Here is a 19,090-nt window from a genome sequence, read left to right as displayed (position 1 = left end):
TTCTCTTCACATCACCAGGTGAGGGTTATGCGAGCACCTCGAGCCAGTGAGCCAGGCTGCCCAGGGAAGTGGTGGAGTCACCATCCCTGGAAGTCTTTAACAGACGTTTAGATGTAGAGCTTAGGGATATGGTTTAGTGGGGACTGTTAGCGTTAGGTCAGAGGTTGGACTCGATGATCTTGAGGTCTCTTCCAACCTAGAAGTTCTCTGATTCTATGCTTCTTATTGACTTCTGATATCCTGTGTGCAGTTCTGTGTTCCGCGGTACAAAAAAAAAGACAGGGATCTCCTGGAAAGAATCCAGCAGAGGGCCACAAAGATGATATGGGGCCTGGAGCATCTTCCCTATGAAGAAAGGGAGAAAACAAAGCAAGTTGAAGTCCTTTATAAGGACAAGGGCAGTCAATCTCAATGTATTTCTTAGTTCCTCAAAGAATAATTAGTGTTGTCATCCTGGTTGGGTTATCTGTAATAGACTCCCACAATGACATCCTCTTTGTTTTTCCCTTAATCCTAACCCAGAGGATCTCAACATTGCCATCATCAACTGCAAGCTCCATGCAGTCCAGCCTTTCCTTTACATACAGCACCACCCCACCGCCTTGCCTGCCCTGCCTGTCCCTACTGAGGAGCCTGTAACCATCTATTGCAACACACCATTCACAGGACTCATCCCACCAGGTTTCGTTTATGCTGATGATATCATTGCTCCAGAATTGGGCCAAGAATTCTAGATCATCCAGTTTATTCCTCATATTGTGTGCATTTGTGTAGAAGCACTTCAAATGCACCTCATAGCATGCAGAACCTGGTGGAGAAGCCCGAAGGACCTCACTAGCACACATTCCTTCTAATTCTGGCACTCCATCCCTTATTTTATCACTGACATGCCTGGTTTTATCCCTTTCCCCTTTTGACTCTAGTTTAAAGCCCTGTCTATCAGCCCTAATAATTCCTGGGCAAAAATCCTTTTCCCCCTCTTAGAAAGGTGCATCCTGTCTCATGCCAGGAGGCTTGGTGTCGCATAGACCTTCCCGTGATGAACAAACCCAAAGTTCTGCTGGTGGCACCAGTCTCGGAGCCACGTATTGATGAGCCGAGACTGCCTGTCAACATTTTTTCCTCCTATCAGAAGGACAGAGGCAAACATGACCTGAGCCCCATATCCTTTAACCAGTCTCCCCAAAGCTCTAAAGTCCCTTTGGATTGATCTCAGACTTCTCCTTGCTACATCATCATTACCAGCCTGAAAGAAACAGTAGTGGGTAGTAGTCAGACAGCTGTACCAGATGAGTGACTTTCCTGGCAATACCTTTTACCTCAGCCACAGGGAGGCAGCAGACTTCCCTGTGGGTTGGGTCTGGATGGCATATCCGTCCCTTTCAGAAGTGAGTCCCCATGATGATAACCCTTCTTTCTTTCTTGACAGAAGATGTAGTCCTGCAAGGGGTAGGTTGCCTTTCCTTAGGCACCCCTTCCAACTGGGATGGGCTTTTGTCTACATCGTTGTTTTGACTGCCATGTTCTAGAGCTTCATAGCTGTTACAGATGGGTAGTCAGGAAGGTGAGGTGGGCAGGGAGAGGGCTCACCTACCACCCTGAGCAGGAACCTGCTTCCATTCCTTCCCTTGGCCTAGGTCTCCTCCTCCTGCTTGGCGAGATGGGGGGACTTTTGTCTTTTATGTAGTGGCTGCCTGGTGGGATAGAGGAACCTTTGTTACTCGTGTTGTGGCTGGCTCATGAGTCTGCCTCAGGGAGGGTAGAGTATGCTTCCACCAGTCAGCTTCCCTCTCCACCTGCCTGATGCTCCTCAGCCTGTTCACCTCCTCCCAAAGCTTCTCCACAGGGCTGAGCAATTCTTCAGCCTGTGCACACCTCCCACAGGCATACCCACCACTGCTGCTGTAAGACACCAACAGAAGATTCAGGCACACCTTGCAGCCAAGGACCTGTATGGTTGCATGTTTCCCCAAGACCTCTATCCAGGTAGCCACATCGGTAATTGTGGCTGGAGAGGCTGCCAGAGTTGCAGAGGCCATGACTTTCTGCTGGGTGGATACCATGGCTGGGCTCTTCACGAGCAGTTCACAACCACCGTTGGGAAAGAGCAGTGAGGACGCCCTCCCTGCTCGCCCTGCCTGTGTGAACTGCCCTGCAAACTGCCATGCCACACTGTTTGCCTTTCCTACTCGGCACACTCCTGGTCACTCATGCTCCCTAGGGGCTGCCTTTGCTTTGACTGGGGGTGGGGGAGGGGTGTTTGCTGTGGGCTCTGCCAATGCCTCATCAGCCTCCTTCATGAGGGATGCTGGGTCCTGGTGGCTCCCAAGTGGCCTCAATGCAGGAAAGAGCCTTGCCTGCCTAGATACCCTCTCCGCTACAGAACACATCTGCCCTGGAGCCGAGCTCCTCGTTTGTGATCACAAGTTTGTGATTTCTTTATTCTGGAATGCCTGATAGAGTTTCTGGGAAGTTTTCAGTAGTATCCTTGTACCAGCTGTACTCCAGGTTCCCTTTGGGAACCTTATTTTGAGAATTACCCCACTCACCAGGTAACCTTGAGGAGCAGGGATTACAAACACCAGAAAGACCTCAAAACACAGGACTGTCATACACTCTGACTGCACAGTCCAGCCCCTTCTCCCCTGAGTCAGAAGGGACCTCTGGAGGTGTCCATTACCATCATCTTCTCCGAGCACCGATAGCTTTACAGGTAGATTGTGTTAGTCAATGTTTTCTGCAGCTGGGTTTTGAAAATCTCTGAGCCCATGACTCACTATTTTGGTGGCCATTCCCTCAGTATAGACACTGATGCCAACAGAAGGATGGAGCTGGTCAAATTTCAAAGATCAGCTCCTCTTGGGCAGTTGGGAATGGCTTTCCCTGTGCTCTCCACAAGTGGTCCCCAAGCTGGCAGTGTTGCTGTGCAGAGGAAATGGGCTGTGGCACTGTGGGATAAATCTGCATGGCCATGCTGGTCAGGGTGGGAAGCAGACTCATCCAGGTCCGGATCACTGGGCTGGACCAGGCTGAAGTACTTCATGAAGGGGGAAATGAACCTATGCTGGGTCTGGCTGGGATGGAGTTAACTTTCCCTGCAGCAGCCCATATAGAGCACTAGATAGAATGGCACTGATATCACACCAGTGCTTTTTCAACTGCTGAGCAATATTGAACAGCATTAAGACTCCCTCCAACTCCCCCAAAAGCCAGCAGTCTGGGGGTGGGCAAAAAGTGGGGAGGGGACATCACCAGGGCAGCTGACCTAAAATGACCAAAAGGGATATTCCATACCATATGACGTCACAGTCAGCAATAAGAGGTAGAAAAAGGAAGAAGAGGGGAGGGGTGGGCTGTTGTTGTCAAAATGTCTGTCCTCCCAAATAATGGCTATGTGTGTTGAGGCCCTGCTTCAAGGACATGGTCAAGCATCACTTGTTGATGGGAAGTAGAGAGTAATTTCTTTCCTCTCGTTCTATGCTTCCACACGGCCTTTGCTTGTTTGCTTGTTGTTGTTGGTTTGTTTTATTTTTCCCTCTTCCTTTTCCCATCAATTAAATTACACTTATCTCAACCCATGTTTTCTTTTCTTTTTTTTCTTTTCTTTTCTTTTTTCTTTTCTTTTCTTTTCTTTTCTTTTCTTTTCTTTTCTTTTCTTTTCTTTTCTTTTCTTTTCTTTTCTTTTCTTTTCTTTTCTTTTCTTTTCTTTTCTTTTCTTTTCTTTTCTTTTTTCCTTTCCTTTCCTTTCCTTTCCTTTCCTTTCCTTTCCTTTCCTTTCCTTTCCTTTCCTTTCCTTTCCTTTCCTTTCCTTTCCTTTCCTTTCCTTTCCTTTCCTTTCCTTTCCTTTCCTTTCCTTTCCTTTCCTTTCCTTTCCTTTCCTTTCCCTCGTTTTTCTTTTTTCTTTTTCCTTTTTTTTTTTTTTTTTTTTTCCCAGCATACTTTCTTCTTCCCCTCCCCTTCTGAGGAGGGTGAGTGAGAGAGAGGTTGTGGTGGAGTTCAACTGCATAGCTAGGTAAAAACAACAAAGAATCAAAAACACCCAGTGGTGTGATATGCCATGATATCCTGTGTTATCTTGTTTATTACAAAGGTGCTATGAGAGAGTCTTCACTGACTTACTGTTACATGAATATGTATAAAGCATCCATATAAAACAGTGCAGTTTCACTCATTAATTGCAGTGGGAGGAATCCCAACACTTATGTGGAAATGCAAGAAGCCAAAGATGTCACAATTGAAAGAAGGAGAGAAAAAAAAAATAATAATGATAAAAACAAACAAGTAAACAAACAAGCAAAAAAAAAAAAAAAAAAAAAAAAAAAAACCAGGCTGGAATGGGATACACAATTTTCATTTATGGAGAGGGAAAGAAACTTTCTGAGTACTGAAAAACATCCCCCAAATCAGTTTCCTAACAGCATCCTTGAGCTCCTTGTTCCTCATGCTGTAGATGAGGGGGTTCACTGCTGGAGGCAACACCGAGTACAGAACTGCCAGCAAAAGATTCAGGGAGGAGGAAGAGATGGAGAGGGGCTTCAAATAGGCAAACATGATATTGCTGATGAACACAGAGACCACGGCGAGGTGAGGGAGGCACGTGGAAAAGGCTTTGTGCCGGCCCTTCTCTGAGGGCATCCTCAGAACGGTCCTGAAGATCTGCACATAGGACAGCACAAGGAAAACAAAACACGCAACACCTGAACAAAAGCAAAAGATAATGAACGCAACTTCTCTGAGGTAGGCATCAGAGCAGGAGAGCTTGAGGATCTGGGGAATTTCACAAAAGAACTGGTCTAGGGCATTCCCTTTGCAGAGGGGGACGGAAAAGGTATTGGCAGTGTGCAGCACAGCATAGAGAAAAGTGCTGCCCCAGGTAGCTGCTGCCATGTTGACACAAGTTCTGCTGTCCATTCTTGTCCCGTAGTGCAGAGGTTTACAGATTGCAACGTAGCGGTCATAAGCCATGATGGTGAGAAGATAAAACTCTGCTGTGATAAATGCGACAAACATAAAGAGCTGGGCAGCACAACCTGCATAGGAAATTGTCCTGGTGTCCCACAGGGAATTGGCCATGGATTTGGGGACAGTGGTGGTAATAGTGCCCAGGTCGAGGAGGGCGAGGTTGAAGAGGAAAAAGTACATGGGGGTGTGGAGGCGGTGGTCGCAGGCTACGGCTGTGATGATGAGGCCGTTGCCCAGGAGGGCAGCCAGGTAGATGCCCAGGAAGAGCCCAAAGTGCAGAAGCTGCAGCTCACGTGTGTCTGCGAATGGCAGGAGGAGGAACTCGATGGGGAAACTGCTGTTGGACATTTGCTGCCTCAGGGTATGGTTGGCTGTCCATGGAAGAAAAGAGAGAGACAAGTTAGACTTCTCTGAGCGTAAGTTATATTTCAAAGAAAGCTCCTCAGGAAGACACAGTGTCACTCCCTTGTGAGGAGGATGTGCTCCTTCCTGGAACTCTGGATTTTGCTGTTGAAGAGTACAATAGGGACCAGGCAAATCCTTGGTGGACTTAGGAGCAGTCAGTACTGCTTCATAGTGTCTCGTAAAGGGCACCAGAAATGGATTTCAGGTGCCCATTTTGCCGTCATAGCCTGTGCAATCTGTACAGGTGTTAGGGTAAATGAGGAGGTTCTTCACAGACATACAAATCTATTTCACTGTAATGTTCTAGGATCTTCAGTCCCTTCTAAAAACCTGGTAAGTCCCTTATAATCTCCATAATTGTCCCTCATGGCAGGAAAGTGAAAGCAGAGTTCTGAGAGTGCCTTCCCTTCAGGTATTCCCTGCCTTGGTCTTCCCTATCAATAACCTACCCCAGAGATGTCCTGGGGGTTCTGTTGAGCTGTGAGCAGCCGGCTCCAGTGTTATGGTTTAACTCAGGTGGCAGCTAAGCACCACTGTTCTCTCATCCTCCCCCCTCCCACTCTGGGATGGGGGAGAGAAACAGGAAAATGAAGCCTGTGAGTTGAGATAAAGACAGTTTATTAAGACGGAAAATAATTAATAATAACAACAATAATAGTGCGAATAATAATATGTATGAAACAAGTGATGCACAATGCAATTGCTCACCACCCGTTGACTGATGCTCAGCCTGTCCCCAAGCAGCCAGCCTTCCCACCCCCGCTAGCCACCCCTATATATTGTTCAGCATGATGTCAGATGGGTTGAAATACCCCTTTGACTAGTTTGGATCAGCTGTCCTGGGTCTGTCCCCTCCCAGCTCCTGATGCATGCCCAGCCTGCCCGCTGGCAGGACAGAGTGAGAAGATGAAAAGTCCTTGGCTTAGTGTAAGCACTGCTCTGCAACAATTAAAACATCAGCATGGTATCAGCACTCTTCTCATCCTAAGCCAAAACATAACACCCTACAAGCTACTAGGAGGAAAATTAACTCTATCCTAATTGAAACCAGGACACCCAGGAAGCAGACTCCCACCAGCAGGACCCTTTCCTGCCCTGCTGGGGGGACCTCTTCCACCCACAGCTTATGTAGGTAATCATTGATCCAGGGAACATCCCTGTCCTCCACAGTAGAGAAGCCAGCACAGCCCCTGTGACATGTCCTATCAGCCATGGGAAGTGGCAGCTATAGAAGAACCCTCTAGGATTCTGCATCTGCCTGCTCTCTCACAGACACTTACCATGTTAGAGCTCCATGTTAGAGCTGTGAAGATTTCTCCCTTTGGGAGCTCTCAGTATCCCCCCTTCACACTGCCTTTAACATCTCCCTCCCTTCTCTCAGCCACCCTTGTCCCCTGCAGGCAGTGCCCCCAGCCCTGCTGTGCTGTGCAGAGGAGCTGCTCCTGGGCAGAGCTGTTTCTCTGCAGTGCTGCGTGCTTGCCAGCAGCTCCCCTTGGGCTCAGGAGCCCAGCCCAGCTCAGCAGCACAGGGAGCTCTTGACACGAGGGAACTCCGGGGGGACTGATTTTGAATCAGGCTGAAGCAATCCCTGATGTTCCCTCTCTCAGCTGGGGAGAGACATTCCCCATGTGGAATGACACAGCAGTGTCATTTCTCCTACTGGGAGAAGATTCATCAAAGAATTGCCTTGTCCTCTTCCACTTTTAGGCAGGAGAGACCAATTGAAACTCCCTGATATTCAGCAAGGACAGATCCCAAGTTGTGCCTCTGAAGTGGACAACTGCCGTACCATGACACAGGTTAGGGACAGTAGAGCTTTATATAATAGAATCCAAATGGCTAGCAACAAATTCAATCAGATGAAACAGAATAGTTCAGTTGGAAGGGACCTTCAAAAGTCATCCAGTTCAGCTGCCAGACCCCCTGAGGGCTAACCAAAAGTTAGAGACTATGTATGAGGGCAATGTCCAACTGCCTGTTGAACGCTGACAGGCCTGGGGCATCAACCATGTCGCTGGGAAGCCTCCTCCAATAGTTGACCACCCTAACAGTACCGAAATCTTTCCCAATGTTCAGTCTGACCATCCCCTATGTGCCATTCCCACACATCCTGTCAGTTACCAGGGAGAAAAAAGATCGTCACCTCCCTCTCCACTTCTGCTTCTCTGGAAGTTGTCAGGAGCAATGAGGTCACCCCTCAGCCTTCTTTTCTCCAGACTAGACAACCCAAGTGTCCTCAGGCTCTCCTCACAGGACATGCCTTCCAGCCCACCTTTGCTGTCCTCCTCTGGATGCTTTCAACTCCACATCTTTCTTCTATTGTGGAGCCCAGAACTGTATGCATGATTCAAGGGGAGGCTGCACCAATGCTCAATATAGCAGAAGACTTACCTCTTTTGACCATGTGGGAATTCTGGGCTTAATGCATCCTAAAATGCAGTTTGCCTTCTTGGCTGCCAGGGCACCCTGCTGTCTGATGTTGAGCCTGCTGTCAAGCAGCACCCCCAGAGCCCTTTCTGCTGAGCTTCTCTCTAGCCACTTGTCTCCCAGTCTGTGCTGGACCGGTGTCCAGCATTAGTTTATCCCAGGTGCAGCACCTGGCATTGTCTAGGTGATCCTGCTAGGCAGAGGGATTGGACTGGATTATCTTTAGGGGTCCCTTCCAACCTAAACCACTCTGTGATTCGCGTCATTGCTGATCTCCTAATGCTCCAATCTATCTAGACCTCTCTTCAAGGCTTCTCATCCCTCCAGGAAGTCAGTAGCATGTCTCAGTTCAGTTCATCTGAAAACTTGCTGAGGATGCATTTCATTCCTGCACTCAGATCATGGCTAAAAATGTTACAGATGGATAGTAACTCTGCAGAAACCTCCCAGGTGGGCTTTAGTTTACATTGGACAAAACAGAAGCCACCTTCAAAGCAGTCCAATGATATTCCAGGCTGTATGAGCAGTGGAAGTGATGATCTCCCTCTGCAGAGGACACTTTCTCTGTGAGAGGCAGTTGCAGCTCACAGATGTGGTGGCACAAGCAGTGATCCACTTTGAGAAGCACCAGGCCTCTGTGTATGATCTGGGGTCTGGTTTTTGAAAAGCTATGGTGTTATGCTATTGGATACCCCATAAAATTTGTCAGTGTCATAAACAGGGATGATAGGAGGAAACTGCTAGCAGCTGTAGCCATTGCTTCAGAGCAAAGAAGGAAAGGTAGGATCCATCCAACCTCTCAAGACTTTATTGCTCCCAGATCCATTTAGATATGGAATGTAGGTGTGAAATATGCCAGTACAAACATGTCATTGGAACAGTTTCTCCATTCAAAGTGTTGGGAGGAAATGCATTTTTCGAAATTTCGGGGTGAATTTATATTTGCATAAAGGGAAAGTGTCATCATTTGCTACTACGTCTCCACAGTCTATGAAAGAAGTCATGAGAATGATTTTGTAGACAACCTTCAAAATTTGAAGATGAAGACTTCTTATACACCAATCACAACAATGTCCTTTCTTATTCCATATTATTCCATATGGTTCAACTTTTGCCTAACATCATGCAGGGGTTGATTCAGTTATCTAAACAGAGAGGGCCACGGCTTCCCAGATGTGCTGTTACTGAACAGCCAACTTTTTGGCATACATTTGGCATACTTGATTCAGTTGCCAAACTTGAATGAATTTGCCATATGTGATTCGGAGAGAGACTCTGCCCTCTTGGGGTAGCTGAAGCCCTCCAATGGGGCTGGGGAATGTGACCTTGCACCTAGAGGAACCTTTCTGAAAGTTGAAGGTGGTGCAGAAGCAGGTTAGTCCAAGGCATCTGAGTTGAGACCTCTGATTTCTCTCCTTTGACAAGAAAGGGAAGTCTGGGCAAGTGAATGAAAGTTGTTTCATGTTAGAAAAGATGATGATCATCCCTTCTGGTATCAGGGTGTATTTTGGGGGTCTTGGGATCTGCTTTGGAATGAGAAAGATAAACAAATATAATTTCCATAGGTTGAAAGCTTTCCACTTTGAAGTGGACATCAGTGGAGGCAGAATTACCGTCATGTTCTGCAGAGGAATGTTATGTCTTTTATATTGAATTATGCCTACCTTTGTTTTTGGTTGTTGGTGTGTGTGTGTTTTGGCTGTGATAGAGTTAATTTACTTCACAGAGGTTCCCATGATGCTCTGTTTTGCACTTGTGATGGAAATAATAGTGATAACACACCAACATTTTTGTTATTGCTAAGTGGTTCTTACATTTAGTCTAGGGGTTTTCTGCTTCTCAGGCTTCCCTGTGGTGTGGCTACACCTTGCAGGCAGACAAGCACCACACAGCTGTTCATTTACCTCCTCACCTCCTGTGGGACAGGGGAGACAACTGTAAATATAAATATATGTATATATGCATATATATATATATACGCAAGGACCTGTGAGTTGGGATAAGGAAAATGTAGTAAGAAAGGAAGTGGGAAAGAAAATTAATGAATAAATACATGTGGCAGTTTTACCCAACTGGACATCTGAGGTCCATCACAATGGCTCTTTGGTCCCCAGTCCTCAAAGTGGAAGGGGAAGAAAATACAATGAATTTAGCTCAAGGGTTAAGATAAGAAGAAGGAGATTGCTCAAAAATCATCATTATGACAGACTCAGTATATGAAGATCAAAAAAATTTATTGCCTATTACTAACAAGCTAGAGCAGTGAGGAAAACAAACAAACAAACAAACAAACAAAAAACTAGTTTTAGTGTTGTCTAAATAGTACAATAAATGCGTGTTTTTTATTTATGTCTCAGCTCAGCTTCAACTTTGTCTTCCAAACAAAGTCTTTTGTAGCCTATTCTGTCTTCCAAGATTTTGTTCTATGTTAAAGAAAAGATTAAAACAAACCCAACACTCTTGTAGACAGCTGTTGCACGGGGGTTTCCCAGGGCAGAGGTGTTTTAATGCAGAGGGAAACCAGATTTGAGAGGGTTTAGGAACAGTCACACTGCGCCCAGCTTTCTTGAGGTGTGAGAGGGGATCTTCACTTCTCTCTTGGTCTTGACTTTTCCACAATGTTGGCCTTGACAAACCCCAGTCAGCTCCCACCCTCCCTTCCTGGTGCCACAAGAGCAGTCACAGCCTGCAACTATCTGTGCATTCATTTCTCCATCCCTGTCTTCAGAGCACTGTGCCACACAGTTCCCCACCACCTCTTGCCCCCAACATCTAATGGGAGTGGCAGCACCAACAGTACTGCCAGCAGGATGAAGGAGGTGATTGTGCACAATAGGCATATGGACATAGTCGAGCACATTTACAGGAGGGGCACAAAAATGGTTAGAGGACTGAGGCATGTCTGCTATGAAGAGAGAGTCTGGGAGAAATTATTTATTTATTTATTTATTTATTTATTTATTTATTTGTAATCAGTCTGGAAAAGGGAAGGCGCTGGGGATACCTTACAGCAACCTTCCAGTAGCTACAGGGGGGCTACAGGAAAGCTGAGGTGAGACACTTTATCAGGGAATGTAGTGACAGGACAAGGGGTAATTGCTTTAAACTGGAAGAGGGTATATTCAGTTTAGATATAAGGAAGAAATTGTTTACTCTGAGGGTGTTGAGACCCTGGAACAGGTTGCCCATAAAACTTGTGGGTTGGCGCCCCATCTCTGGAAGTGTTCAAAACCATGGGGCTTTGAGCACCATGGTTTAGTGGAATCCCATGGTGGGTAGGAGAGTTGAACTTTAATAGTCCTTTCCAACTCAAAACGTTTCATGATTCTATACTTCTACTTCAGAGCAGCTCATATGGAGCTGTGTTTTTAATTTAAGACAAAAACAGTGTTGATAACAGACCAGTGTTTCAGTTATTTCTGAACCATGTCTGCACAGGATCAAGGGCTTCTCTCTCATACTTTCCCCTCTCTCCCTACCGCCCCCCACCCCCAAACTTTTATACTGGGGATGAACAAGACATTGTGATGAGGCAGAGCCAGGACTGGAGACCCAAAATGATCAAATAGATGTTCCACACCAACCATCAATCCCTGCAGCTCACCATCTCCATCTCCATCTGAGAGAGTTGGGATTTCTTAGCCTGAAGAAGAGAAGTCTCTAGGAGGCCTTGTTGTGGCCTTCCAATACATGGGCCTACCCACGTCTGTAGTGACCAGACTAGACTAGACTAGACAGGAATAGTTCAGTTGGAAGGGACCTTCAAAGATCATCTAGTCCAACTGCCTGACTTCTTCAGGGCTAAACAAAATTTACAGCATATTAATAAAGGCAATTTCCAAAGGTATCTTGAACACTGACAGGCCTGGGGCATCAACCAAGTCTCTAGGAATTCTGTTGCAGTGTTTGAGCACTAACAAGGTACAGAGTAATTACGTAATGCCCCATCTGAACTTTCCCTGGTGCAGCTATGTGCCATTCTCACGAGTCCTGTCATCAGTTACCAGGCAGAAGAGACCGGAACCTACCTCTCCTCTTCCCTTCCTCAGGAACCTGTTGAGAGCAATGAGGTCACACCTCAGCCTTCTTTTCTCCAGACCACATGGCCAAAGGGTCCACAGTCTGTTGCCACAGGACATCCCCATATACCAGTGGCATTGCCCCCTTCCATTGGTTTCACAGCTGACAATGTCCCAGATAAGATAAACTCACTGGAAGAAACATCAGTGTGACTGGCAAGGACTGCTTCCCCCTACCTTAACCCCCTCCCCCAACACACACACACACTCCCATCACCCAACACCTCGTCTTCTTAACAGAACAAAAGGAGAAAGATGAGAAGAATCTATGATTGTATGAGCATGCAGGCCAACAATTGGTGTTGCAGCTGCTGTAGACAGAAGGATTTCAGTTGCTGTGAAAATCTTTCTTCCCCCTGCATAACAACAAGTACTTGGAAGAGATGGGATGCATCTGCCTGGCAATTTGTGGGGATCCTCTCTAACAGGACAGGAAAGGATGATTCCCATTATGGACTCTTCCTTTGAACTAGGAGCGAAGATAGCACTGGAAGCAGGTGTCTCTCTCTAGCTGATAGAAATCACCATCAGTGATTGCATCAGTTTCAGAGTCAATTCCCCTGGAGGCCCAGGGACTTGTCAAGAGCTCCCAGTGCTGCTGAGCTGGGCCGGGCTCCTGGGCCCAAGGGCAGCTCCTGGCAAGCGGGCAGTGCTGCAGAGAGACAGCTCTGCCCAGGAGCAGCTCCTCTGCACAGCACAGCAGCAGGGCTGGGGGCACTGCTTGCAGGGGGCAAGGGCAGTGAGAGAAGGGAGGGAGATGTTATAGGCAGTGTGGAGGGGGGATGCTGAGAGCTCAGTGCGGGAGAAATCTTCAGAGCCCTGAACAGGGTAAGTCTGTGGCTGCAGGGCAGCACAGCTGTTGTTCCTGGTGCCATCTCCAGATTTGCTGGCAAATCCCACAGCCTATGGGATCTTTCAGAAGAACTCCCAGAGTTTTTTTGAATAAGAGGAGAATGACAAGTTCCAGAGCAGGGATTACCTACCAAAGCTGTCAGAGGGACAGGACGTGACGGCTCCTTCTAGAGGGGCTGGCTGCGGGCTGTGCAGGCAGGACTGGCCAGGGCTGTGGTGCAGAGCAGGGTCCCTGGTGTGCCCCAGGGGCTGTGTGCCGGGGCAGGGCCTCTGCTGCCTGCCAGGCTCAGCACTCAGCCTGCCTGGGGAGCTGCCCAGGGCACTGCGGGGAGAAATTGTCAGTGGAAGGAGCTCCCTCAGCCGGGCAGGGCTGGGCAGGGTCCTGTTGCTGGCAGGGGGCTGCTGCCTCGGGCAGGCTGCTTAGAGCTCCAAAGCACCCCCAATGCATCTCTAGGGGAGATTCTTGAAAGGGAACACCTGTAGTACCTGAAGAGAAGGCACTCTTTGAGATCTCTGCTTTCAACTTCCTGCTTTGGAGGGCAGTCAGGGGTATGATAATGGTGTTGTCAGGATTGCAGAAAGGTCTGAAACTCACAGAGCATTACACTGAAAGAGATGTGTAGGTCTTTGAGGAACCTCACAATTTCAATCTGCACCCTTTAGCCTACAGACAGCACCAGCACAACCTTCGTTGTTTCTTGTAGGATTGTTGGATGTCCTTCTCAGCACTTGAAATAGGAAGATGCCTCTGGCCACTGGATGCCTGAGATCTGTCCCTGGTGCTCTTTACCAAATACTTTAAGGCAGTACGGACTCCTGCTGAGCCTACAGAGTATCTCCTTTTCCCTGAAGCACTCTTTGGCAGAGAAACCCAGACCTCTGGGCAGGAGAAAGTCTTCTTCAGAAGATGCAGTGAGGATGCAGTCTTGGTAAGGATGTTTTCTATGAAATATGGTTTACTTCTTGATCAGAGAAGTCTATGTAACGCATCTTCTTTTCCTCCATGGACAGCCAACCATTCCCTGAGGCAGCAAATGTCCAACAGCAGCTTCCCCACTGAGTTCCTCCTCCTGCCATTTGCAGACACACGCAAGCTGCAGCTCCTGCACTTCGCACTCTTCCTGGGCATCTACCTGGCTGCTCTTTTGGGCAATGGCCTTATCCTCACAGCCGTAGTCTGCGACCACCACCTCCACACCCCCATGTACTTCTTCCTCCTCAACCTCGCCCTTATCGACATGGGCTCCATCTCCACCACTGTCCCCAAATCCATGGCCAATTCCCTGTGGGACACCAGGGCCATTTCCTACGCAGGTTGTGCTGCCCAGATCTTCTTCTTCGTTCTCTTTGTTGCAGCAGAGTTTTCTCTTCTCATCATCATGGCCTATGATCGCTACATTGCCATCTGCAAACCCCTGCACTACGGGACAATAATGGACAGCAGAACTTGTGTCAACATGGCAGCAGCTGCCTGGGGCAGTACTTTCATTTATGCTGTGCTGCACACTGCCAATACCTTTTCTGTCCCCCTCTGCCAAGGCAATGTCTTGGACCAGTTCTTCTGTGAAATTCCCCAGATCTTCAAGCTCTCCTGCTCTGATGCCTACCTCAGAGAAGTTGGGCTTCTTGTGGTTAGTGCCTGTTTATTATTTGGGTGTTTTGTTTTCCTTGTGCTGTCGTATGTGCAGATCTTCAAGACTGTGCTGAGGATCCCCTCAGAGCAGGGCCGGCACAAAGCCTTTTCCACATGCCTCCCTCACCTGGCCGTGGTCTCCTTGTTTCTTAGTACTGTCACATTTGCCTACCTGAAGCCTCCCTCCATGTCCTCCTCCTCCCTGAATTTTTTTCTGGCAGTTCTGTACTCGGTGTTGCCTCCAGCAGTGAACCCCCTCATCTACAGCATGAGGAACCAGGAGCTGAAGGTTGCAGTTAGGAAACTGATTTGGGGGATGTTTTTCAGTACTCACAACAATCCCTTCAGTCTCCAGTACCAATAACAAACCCCAGTACATCCCCTTCCTGGCTCGTGTCTTGGTTGTTCAAATTGTTAAAATTAAAATTAAAGTTGAAATTAATATTAATATTAAAGTTAAAAATAAAATTAAAATTAATTAATTTATTTTTTGGTCATTTTGTGTGCTTGTGTTTCTTGCATTCCTACAGAAGAGTTTGGATTCCCCACCCCCCAATGAATGGGAATGAATGAACCTGTTTTGTCCAATATGGAGGCTGTATAAATGTGTGTCTAACACTGAGTCAGTGAAGACTCTCTCATGACATCTCTGTAATAAAACGGAATTACCCCAATGCCATGCCTGAAGTCTGGGCTTTCCTTCCCAAATCAGTGCTAAGAAAAGGCCCAAAGAATTGCTCCCTACAAGAGTCTGTTCCTGCTTTGGTTATGGAGGGAATGGCTCATTGTTGCATTGTGACCTGTCAGACACCAAGGGCTAGATTTAACACTCACCCACGGGTGTCTGCTCACAGCAGAGGCAGCGAATGGTCACTGTATTATGTAGCCAGGGCTGTTCCCACATGTAGATGATGATGTCAGGAGGGGAATCTGGAGCTGCCTGCAGAGCCCAGGGTACCTCCAGGGACAGCGAAGCCTGGTGTGGGCAGTGACTGCAGCCCTTCAGAAAGTGAGAGATCTCCCACTATGGGCTCACAGGGAAAGAACTAAAGCCAGGTATTCACAGGGAACCTGTGACTCTGCAGTCTCAGAGAAGAGAGTGGGCACTTGCAAGACAGAGGGAAGGGGAGCTAGGGAGTTAATCATTTTCCCCTTAATGAAGTACCTCTGTCCGGTCCAGCCCAGTGATCCGGACCTGGCTGAGTCTGCTTCCCACTCTGACTAGCACGGCCATGCAGATTTATCCCACTGAACACAGACCATTTGCTTTGCAAATCAGTACCAAAGCTTGGGGATCACATGTGGGGAGCACAGGGACCGCCATTCCCCACTGTACAAGGGGAGCTGATCTTTGAAATTTGACCAGCTCCATCCTCCTTCTGGCATCAGTGTCTATACTGGGGGAACAGACACCAAGACAGTGGATCAACACTGGGTCATGGGCCCAGAAATTTTCAAAACCCAACTGCAGAAAGCACTGACTAACATCATCTGCCTGTAAAACTATCAGTGCTTAGAGAAGATGATGGTAGTGGACTACTCCAGAGGTCCGTTCTGATTCAGGGAAGTAGGCGCAGGACAGAGCAGCTAGAGTGCATGAAAATCCTATGTTTTGAGGCCTTTGAAGCTGGTGTTTGTAATCTATGGTCCTCAAGGTTACCTGGTGAGTGGGGTAATTTCCAAAATGAATCTCTGCTCCGTGGGAACCTGGAGTAAAATGGGTGCAAGAAAACTACAGAAAAGTTTTCAGAAACATTGAAATTCGTTCCAGAATGACCCTCTAAGCTTGTCTTCATGGCAGAGGTGTTCCAGCCCTCTGATCATTTCTGGGGCCGTTCTCTGGACTCACACCAGAAGTCCTGTCCTAAGTCTAACACATCTGTTGTGCTTGAGCCACAGAGCTGGATGCAGTACTCCAGGTGGGGTCTCTTGAGAGCAGAGTAGAGCCTCAGCCTGCTGGTCACATTGCTTTTGATGCATCCCAGGATTTGGTTGGCTTTCTGGGCTGTAAGTACACACTGATGGCTCATGTCAAGCTTCTCATCCACCAGTACTCTCAAATCCTTCTCTGCAGGGCTGCTCTCAATCTGCTCATTGTCCTCTCAGTACTGATATTTGGGATTGCTCTGAGCCAGGAGCAGGACTTTGCACTTGGCCTTGATGAACTTCATGACATTTGCACAGGCCCACCTCTCAAGCCTGTTAAGTTCCCCCTGGATGGCATCCCTTCCCTCCAGCGTGTCAACGGCACCACACAGCTTGGTGTTGTCAACAGACTTGCTAAATTTCCATTGCTGGGGAAGCTGGCTTTGCAAATGACCAAGGCAGGAAGGGCTATTTCCTGCTGTCTTGGGACCAGATGCTAACCTGTTGGAAAGGGATGTGCAGAGCAGGAGAGGACTGCAAAGTCTCCTGAAAGCAAGTCTTTGGGTGACTTTCTCTGCTCGGGCAAACTCCCAGGGGATGGAGTGCTGCTTGCAGAAGGAGCACTCCAGGCCTGTGCCCGAGGGGCTTTCTCTAGCTCCTGGGGGGGTGTCACAAATCAGACTTTACACAACTTGAATGCAGCAGACATTTATGATTTATTTTATACTTTGAGGGTAAATAGCAAAGTTAGATGGTAAGGTTTGTAAGTGTATTGAATCAACATGTAATCATCAACCAATGTAACAGAATGGTTCCAAAAGAATCTGTGACAATAGAAACAGTGACTTAGTTGAAGGTTTGAGAACGACAAGGTTCTTTGGTCACTAATAGAAAGATCACTTTCTATGACAATGCGACGTGCCTAGTGGATGAGGGAAAGGCTGTGGATATGGTCTACCTTGACTTCAGTAAGGCTTTCCACACTGTTTCCTGCAGAATTCTCCTCAAGAAACTTGCTGCTTATGGCTTGGACTGGTGTACTCTTCATTGGGTTAAAAGCTGGCTGGGTAGCCAGGCCCAAAGACTTGTGATGAATGGAGTTAAATCTAGTTGGAGGCTGGTCACTAGTGCCATCCCCCAGGGCTCAGTATTAGGGCCAGTTCTCTTTAATATCTTTATCAAAGATCTGGATTGAGTGCACCCTCAGTAAGTTTGCAGATGACACCAAATTAGGTGCATGTGTTGATGATGATTCTGTGATTCTATGGTTCTGTGATAATGTCAGTTATTACAGGAATGGTCAGTATTCTCTGTGTGTGTGTGTATGTTTATTACAACTTTTTCTTATTTTTAATTCAGTTAATTTTGCACATTAAAATTGTATTATTCATCCCATTTCCATTTCATTATCTACTTGTTGAGCATAGTTAAAAAACCCTGCACACAACGAGCCAGGCTCTCTGTGAATATAAACAAAAGAAAGGAGCTTGCACTGCCTTCTTTGACATCCTTCCTCTGAGACCTAGTCTGGATCTGCAGGGGCAGTGCCTGTGTGCAGGGGTGCTGAGGAAAAGAGCCCCGTCCCAGCAGCACGGCCAGGGAGCACAAGTGGTTGGTACATGCAGAGCTGCTCTCTTGCCACTGCCGCCCTCTCCTGCTGAGCCCTGCTGGTGGGGTCAGGCCCGGCTGCTCCTGGAGCTTGGTGCCAGTGCTGCTGTGGGGCTGTGCTGGGACTGCAGGCAGGGACAGGCAGTTCCCTGTTAGTTGCTAGTGGCCATGCACCTGATGAATATTTCTATTTCCTAGACACTCAGGCTCCACGGAACATGATGGTGTTGATGGTACATGAGTTTTTTTTTTTTCCCTTTTATTATTATTATTATTATTATTATTATTATTATTATTATTATTATTATTATTATTATTATTATTATTATTATTATTATTATTATTATTATTTTCCTGGAGGGAGCCAGGAGCTTCCAGGAGAGCCCAGGTGATCTGCACGGACAATATGAGCCTGGGAGACAACCGCAGAGCGTCAGCCTGTCCAAGGTGGACTGACTAGAGCTCAAGTGCTCAATCTGGTGTGAGCAGGCAGAGGAGAGCTCTGCAGCCCCCGGGCACACAGCAGCCACACCAAAGGAGTCTGGTGAGGGATTTGTTGCAGCCCTGGGGCAATGGCAGTGACCCCCTGAGCTGGGTCTGCCTCCCAGACTGCCCAGCATGATCTTGCATAGTGCCCCCATACTCTGGGCACTACAGGCCCCTTGCTCTACAGAGCAGCACCCCCAGCTGTGGCTGGAGCTGGGACTGGGGCTGGGAGGGCACTTCCCCTGAGTGTCTTCTAGGCCAGCTTCAGGCACATGGCTTCTGAATAATAGCGTGATCTTCACTCTGCACAAGGAGCTGAGAGAGCACCAACAGACAGGGGGCTGGAACATTGCCTGCAAGCTCCCTCCTGCCCTAGCACCACACAGGAGTGGCATGGAACTGGATCCTGTGCGTCAGAGAGGCTGGGAGTCCAGCAGCAATGCCATGGGCTGGAAGGATCACAACCAGCTCACTTCAGCTTGCGCAGATTCTAGTCCAAGAACAGGCTGTTTTGTACATGTGGCATTACGAGGGCAGTGGTACCTCAGAAGCTCTAAGTTCAGTAGGAAGTGAATGGCTGTTAAACAGCCTCAGAGTTGATTTCTTCCTGAAGCAGCTACACTCATCCCTTGACTTCTGGCTGGGATCTGTGCCTTTAGGCTCGCATCTGCTGGTCTCCATGATGGGCCAGCAGATGCACCTGCTTTACAAATAGTCTGTGAGATCCTCTCTTCCTAAGTACCAGATAGGCCCCATCGAGGAAGAGGTCTTG

The 19,090-nt window shown here is 47.7% G+C and overlaps 2 protein-coding genes across 2 annotated transcripts; one reads left to right on the top strand and one right to left on the bottom strand.

Moving 5' to 3' along the window:
- Positions 1–4,350: 4,350 nt before the first annotated feature.
- Positions 4,351–5,310, bottom strand: LOC309891061 (olfactory receptor 14C36-like; the record flags this gene model as incomplete). The annotated part of the gene is made up of 1 exon (XM_082785448.1): positions 4,351–5,310. One exon carries the CDS (start codon positions 5,308–5,310, stop codon positions 4,351–4,353), a length of 960 nt encoding a protein of 319 aa, XP_082641574.1.
- An 8,449-nt stretch (positions 5,311–13,759) lies between these two features.
- LOC309891060 (olfactory receptor 14C36-like) lies at positions 13,760–14,722 on the top strand (the record flags this gene model as incomplete). Its single annotated transcript, XM_082785447.1, has 1 exon — positions 13,760–14,722. One exon carries the CDS (start codon positions 13,760–13,762, stop codon positions 14,720–14,722), a length of 963 nt encoding a protein of 320 aa, XP_082641573.1.
- Positions 14,723–19,090: the final 4,368 nt, after the last annotated feature.

The sequence above is a fragment of the Aythya marila genome, assembly GCF_965140915.1.
Source record: "Aythya marila genome assembly, contig: HAP1_HAP1_SCAFFOLD_154, whole genome shotgun sequence".
Taxonomy (NCBI): Eukaryota; Metazoa; Chordata; class Aves; order Anseriformes; family Anatidae; genus Aythya; species Aythya marila.
The sequence above is the reverse complement of the archived record's forward strand: the minus strand, read 5'-3'. Positions and strand labels throughout refer to the sequence as shown.